We start from the raw sequence: 6,725 nt of genomic DNA on the forward strand, positions 1-6,725 counted from the left end.
AAGTTTTACTTTGAGTCCAAAGTAAAAATATAAATTGAAATATCTTTGAAACTGTCATTGATGAGTAGCTCTGCTTATAAGCCTGGGATTTAAATTTAGCTTCCCTCTAGATCAGATGATTGGATCAAATTAGCTGTTTAGAAATTAATCTTGAAGATAATTTTAAAATATTCCTTTTGAAGATAACATTTAGAGAGTTTTATTCAGGAATTCACGTGTACTTTAGGAAAACAAAACAGCAGCTTATACTTATAACTAATTGAAACACTCATGGACTATTTTTCTTCATAAAAATTAGTTGCCATTTGAGTGGTACAATAATTTTCTTCCAATACTTTTCATGTAATTAGGCATTTGAAAAACAGAACCAGCCTTACACTTGATATTTGAAAAAGATATGAAAACTTTGTTTCTAAAAGTTTCTATAGGGGTTATTAGTGGCCTCAGATGAATTTATTATCCCTAAGTTAAGATTTGGATGAAATAAAATATCTTAGGTCGTAATTGGAATTAATTTTTGTTTGTTGTGAAACTGTAGAAAGTATACATCTATTTGGGTATTTTAAATAATGTTTTTAATAGTTCTCTAGTGAGACTAATTTTAGTCCTCTGATATTCTGGAGCAGTTTATGAAACTCGGGTTTTTATAGCTCAGTTTACATCATTGAATAGTCTTTTAAGTAATTATATATTTATGGCATTATTAGTATATAAATGCGCACAAATAAGAATATTAAGAATGTGTCATATAACTAACGAAATATACAACTGAAACTAGGCACAGTTTATTAAACTGAAGCTCCAGCTTTAGTAACAATTTTATTTCATTTGTTTCCATGTATTTGTCATGTAAGGGATTGCTTTTGGTTAAGATGTATAAAATGATTTCTCACTCATTTCTTAAAATATTGCCGGCAGCATTTTGCTACATGCTAGGACCTTTCCCTGAGAATTGTTCTCTCACTCTCATGCACATCTGCTCTATCTAAATGCTCTTATGTACATACTTATAAGATTTTAAACTTATATATTTTAACTGAAAGAAGTTAGCTGGAAAAAAAAATGTTGAATCCAAGGATGAGAATTAAAATGAAATAAAAATGAAAAAAAAGCAAGAAATATGTTAGGACTGTTAGAGCTAGACATGAAACATACTGATATAAAATTTCAGTATTCTATTAAGTGACTTTAGTGCTCATAAAAGATGTCACAGCTGTGGAGACTGATGCTCTCCATTTACAGAGTAGGTAGGAAAGCAGTCAGATTTCCCTGTTAGTGTGTTTCAGAGCTGTTTGGGGAGACCTATTTTTGTTTGGCTTGGGGAAAGGGAGATGTTCAGGTTGAGTGGGGGAGGGGGCAGTGGTGATGCGTTTACATGATATTTCCTTGAAGGCATTCATTTTCTATGAATCTTCACCTCTCTGAGCTTTCCGATTCTTCCATTAGCAAGCTACAAGTTAAATCTTTGGTGATGATAAATTTTCATGCTTGTCAACTAGCTATGCATTTGGACTAATTACAGTAATAAAAAACAGGGCTTTATTTAAGGTATCTTTTTTTTACATATTGTTATTCTTGATCATATCAAAAACGATATAAAAAATAATGTATCTTTTTCAAAAGGAACTTGTTCTATTTATGTGTGAGTTTTAAAGGTATATTTTGTGTTAAGGTCACTTCTTAAAGGTACATAGTTCTGTTTTTTAAAGAAGAGATGCCTGAGAAGGTAACTCTATGCTGCTGAAAGTGGTTTTTAAGTGACAGAAACATGGTGAGCACAGGGCCCTTTAGAGTTTAGGCATCCGTTTTGTCAGTTTGGTTTTGGATTCGTCAGTACACTTGAAACTAGTTGGGTCATGAGGGATGTATTCACAGTAATTAAGCCCAGAAATTGATTATGATAGAATGACAGATGAGAGGGGTTATCCCTTTCACTTACTGCAATTTTTTGTGTCTGCTATCCAGCGTATAACAGCTACCTGTGTATTAACGTATTGAGGAAATTGAGTGGGTAATCAGAGCTGCTTGGGGAGCATGAACTCAGCAAAGGGAATTTGAAAGCCTTGAAGGATATTTCATTCAGACTAGGAGGAAGAAAAGAATCCTTCAATACAGTCTCCATCTCTTGTGAAACATGTTTCTTGGTATATTGCTGGATCAATGCTGACACTGTCATACAGTACAGTTTTTATTTGGAATTATGCAGGCTTTGTGTTATCACAAAGGTTACTGAAAACAGTTGACTGGTTGAGAGGATTTTAACCTTAGCCTAGTCCTGAGGATATGTTTATTGGATATGGATGGGAAAGTGTCCCTTATTTCTCTCTTCCTGCGGCTGTTTTCACTCACCTCTGTTATAGCATATAGCAAGTTGGTTTACCCACTACCCCAAATTTCTCATGCTTGGGGGACCAAAGTGCCTGGTGGAGAGTAGGCCCTCACTTCTTTTTTTTGTACCAACTTTATTGACATGTAATTCACATACTATAAAATTCATCCTTTTAAAATGTATAATTTGGTGCTTTTTAGAATACTTACAGTTGTGTAACATCACTATTACATAATTTCAGAATATTTTCATCAACCCCAAAAGGAAACTTTATACCTATTAACAGTCCTTCCTCATTCTTCCTTTACTCTTAGTCCCTGGCAACCACTTACTGACCTTTCTGTCTCTGTCTCTGCCTATTGTGGACATTCATATAAATGGAATCACACAGTTTATGGACCCTTGTGACTGGCTTATTTCACTTAGCATAATGTTTTCAAAGTGCACCCATGTTGTAGCATATAAATGCTGTATTTCATTCCTTTATATGGTTGAATAATATTCATTGTGTGGATATACCACATTGCTTTATCCATTTTGTCAGTGGACATTTGAGTTGTTTCCTCTTTTTGGCTCTGTGAATAATGTTGCTGTGAACATTTCGTGTATATATTTTGTATGTTTTTATTTCTCTTCTCAGTACATTTTGAGTGGATGAAAGAAGTATTTTGGCAATTCCTAGAGCTGTTTTGTAAATGACCAAGTTATTCCTTTTATACTAGTTTTACTTGTTCTATTTTGAGGCTCATTTTTTCTCTATTCTCGAGGTACCTTACTCTAGTTCTCCCACAACTGAATAAATGTTTTTTGTTGTTTCTTTAATCTAGGATCTAAAATGTCCACTGAGGCACAAAGAGTTGATGACAGTCCAAGCACTAGTGGAGGAAGTTCTGATGGAGACCAACGTGAAACTGTTCAGCAAGAACCAGAAAGAGAACAAGTTCAGCCCAAGAAAAAGGAGGGGAAAATATCCAGCAAAACAGCTGCTAAATTGTCAACTAGTGCTAAAAGGTACCTTAGTAATTGTAATCTTTTTATTTTTTGTATCAATTTATCATCTTAAGTTCTACTTTTCTGTTGCAGTTAATCGTTTTTCTGGGGTGTGAACCATGAGGTTCATGAATTTTTTTCTTCAAGATTATTTCTTTTACATGGTTTTAATTGTAGGCAATATGAATTTTTTGGTATTTAATATCAGTTAAACAGCATGGCAGATTAATAAAGTACATATCGCGTGTGTGTCTGTATTTATGGTTAGGTGAACATATACAGGAAAATGCATGTAAAAATGTATTGATTTGATTTATACTTACTTGATTATAAGCATTTTATTTTGTTTAGTAACCTAGAATAGAGAGCAGGACTCTTAAAATAATTACTGAATGATAGCATTTTTTCTACTGCTCCGTGTTAGAAAAGTGAGAAATGCTGGTGTTTATAACAGATTCATCTTGGTTTCATTATGTTAGGCAATCGGTCAGTCTTGATACAGATTTTCTTTTTCTCTAGAAAATAGATAGATCTGGAAGGTAGATATTTGAATGATTCTGTATTGCCACATCAATTGCTTATGATCATTGACATGTCATCAGACTCAGCATAGGCAATCTGCTTGAATATTGTTACATTATTGAATATCTCTTGGAAAATAGTTTAAAGGTAAATTAAATTTAGCAGAGTCCTGATTCTGTGATTTAATGTTTTTGTTTTGCTCTAATACCTTTTATTATATCAAATAGAAAGTATAAATAAATGCAGTCTAAGTTTTAGGCATTGTGGGTTGTCTGAATGCTGAATGATAGCTTTATATTTTATTAGAGAGTGTGGATTCAAGAAAACTCCTTTCCCAAAGATCAAAAACAATTATGATCTAGTAGACCTTGTTTCTCTCTGGCCTGGTCAGTCTTCAGGATTGGGGCTAACCAACTCAGGCCTCTTGTGAGACATGACTTTCTAGGGAGAGATGTTGGAGTGATGGCAAGTGATCAGCAACCCATTCCCAGAGACTAGAGTAGTTAGTTTGCCCTTCCCAGAAGTGTATTGCTGATCCTTGGCCTTTGTTGAAGGAGTCGTGTGAAAGTCAGATAGCCTTGAACTTTAAACCTTTAAACCACCATACAGAACTTGCTAGTGTGGGGAAGAGGATTTAGTTAGTTTTTGCTATCACACCTCAAGTCCAGAGAGCTTCACTTGGCTGACCCTAACCCTCTGCCACCTGGCCACAACACAAAATGACCTGCTGCTAAGAAATGGAGGGTGGCATTAGCATGGATAAGAAAGATGGGAATGGGGAAAATATGACATTTAGATTAAAGAAAATTGGGTGGGGATGGGTAAGAGATATTCAAGTACAGATTGTGGCCCTATGTAAATGAAGAAACTGATTTAGTCCTCAGCTTCTAATAGTGAGGGTTTTTAAAGGGCCTCTTCAGCTTATCAGAAGGAGAGAGGATGGGTTGGCCAGGTCTGTGGGGCATAGAATCTGGAGAGTGCTTCTGCCAGTCTGAGCTCTGTTTTCCTATGACTGCTAATTAGCAAAGACTCCTGCCTGCCTTTGTGAGACCTTGCCTTTTTCCTGGCTGGGAGTGACACCATAAATACTTCAAATTCATATTTATTGGGCAAATAGAGAGTGAACTGTATAACGTGTGAAAGTGAGGATGAATTTTTTCAGGTACATGGGTCGTCTTTTACTTCATTTTATTACAGTGTTTACAAAGTATAGGTTATATATTCAAACCTACTTTTCCTTCCTCCCCCCTCTTTAAATAGAGGATAAAACCTAGTTTGAGATAGTATGGGTGTGTGCCCGATTGTCACTTAATAGAAATTGGTATTATTATATTGAGTTGCTTCTTGTCTGAAAGAATCCCTTTGTTGACAAATTCATTGAATTAATCTGTGATTTTCAAATTGTGATTTGTGACCTTCCTCTAGAAGGTCCTGGATGGTTTATGAATGACAGTGTCTGAAGTGACTTAGTCATTTATCATTTGTTTTAAATATAAAAATGCTGTTTCACTGTTAATTTTTTAAGTTAAAAAAAAAAAAAAAAGCTTAGTTCTTCTCCCTCTTCTTCCCTAAATCTAGGTGATGGTAAAGTTATCATTTTCCATCTCTGCTTAAGTTGTTAGAACTGGGGAAAAATTTGAGAATCTTAAGGGTAGGGACCTATATATCTTTATAAATCACCATTGTGTCCACAGTGCCTAAAATAGTAGGGTTATAATATTTACTGGTTGTCTTAGAGTTTTGAGTTTATTTTAGGAATTGGATCTTCCATGGATATTAGGATTCAAGTACTAATGTGTTCAGAAGATTCAGTTAGAGGTAGTTTCAAAATAAAACTCTTATTTATACTTTATTATTCAATTGATCTTTATTCAGATGAGAAGTCTTTTCTAAATAGCGTCATTTTATGAGAGATGATTAATCAGAAGTAGTGTAGAGCTTGGACTCTAGAGATAGGATCTGGATTTGAGTCTAGGTTCTGGCATTTAGTAGCCTGGTGATCTTCGATACTTAATTTAACATTTCTAAGCCTCAGTTTCCTCTTCTGTAAAATGGACATAATAATGGTACCATCTTCACAGGGCCATTGTGAGGACTAAATGTGATAAAACATTTATTTCGCACATAGATATCACACACTAACACTGTCATTTAGACTTTGTGCCAGTTAAAGTGCACAATACTATTTTTCAAGCCCATTCAATAAATTTTAGGAAAATGAGGTATATGTTAACCTCTGGGGACTTAATGCTGTTGTTAAATTAGAAACACTTAAATGCTATAATTATATACATTTTATAGTAACTCAAGGAGAATACTTTGCACAGAGATGCTCAATTGAATTAAACATACTGTAATTATAAAATTAATAATTTGGTGTAGAAACATGTTTCTTGAAAAAATTCTCAGTTTTCAGGTACTACAGAAAAGTGATGTAGGATACAAAAATCATTTAAGTGGGTATTTTATTTAAACGATTGTATAAATTAATTTGTCTTTTTTAGAGTTAAGGGGAAGATTATAGTTATATCCTTGATGCATTTTTGGCAAGAATTTGTTTAAGAAATTGGTATGTTTTTATCACAGTCTGTTCTCTTGATAATGTCTGTATCACTCTTGTTATATTTGCATGTATGTAGTTAGACTATGTCTGCAGTGACAGATTTTGATGATATTATTAAATTTACTAATCAATTCCATAAAACGTATTTTGAGCTCTTCATTGAATTGACTACTGCTTCTTTTATGTGTTGACAGATTTATAAATGTACATTCATTACAAATTAACTTTGTTTAGAGCAGACATTGTGATTTTATTGGACAAAATATAATAGTGTGTGTATATATACTGTGTATGTGTATGTGTGTGTATGTGTGTATATAT

At 33.8% G+C, this 6,725-nt stretch overlaps 1 protein-coding gene across 1 annotated transcript in view; it reads left to right on the plus strand.

Moving 5' to 3' along the window:
- The first annotated feature begins 3,137 nt into the window (after positions 1-3,137).
- Positions 3,138-6,725, plus strand: part of UBE2E1 (ubiquitin conjugating enzyme E2 E1) — a 534,712-nt gene continuing 531,124 nt past the window's right edge. Inside the window, exon 1 of the mRNA XM_011356991.2 lies at positions 3,138-3,340. Within this exon, the coding sequence (XP_011355293.1) occupies positions 3,165-3,340 (176 nt within the window). The 5' untranslated portion in view covers positions 3,138-3,164. The remainder of the gene's footprint in view (positions 3,341-6,725) is intronic.

Source organism: Pteropus vampyrus, unplaced genomic scaffold (genome assembly GCF_000151845.1).
Source record: "Pteropus vampyrus isolate Shadow unplaced genomic scaffold, Pvam_2.0 Scaffold1, whole genome shotgun sequence".
In the NCBI taxonomy this organism is placed as follows: Eukaryota; Metazoa; Chordata; class Mammalia; order Chiroptera; family Pteropodidae; genus Pteropus; species Pteropus vampyrus.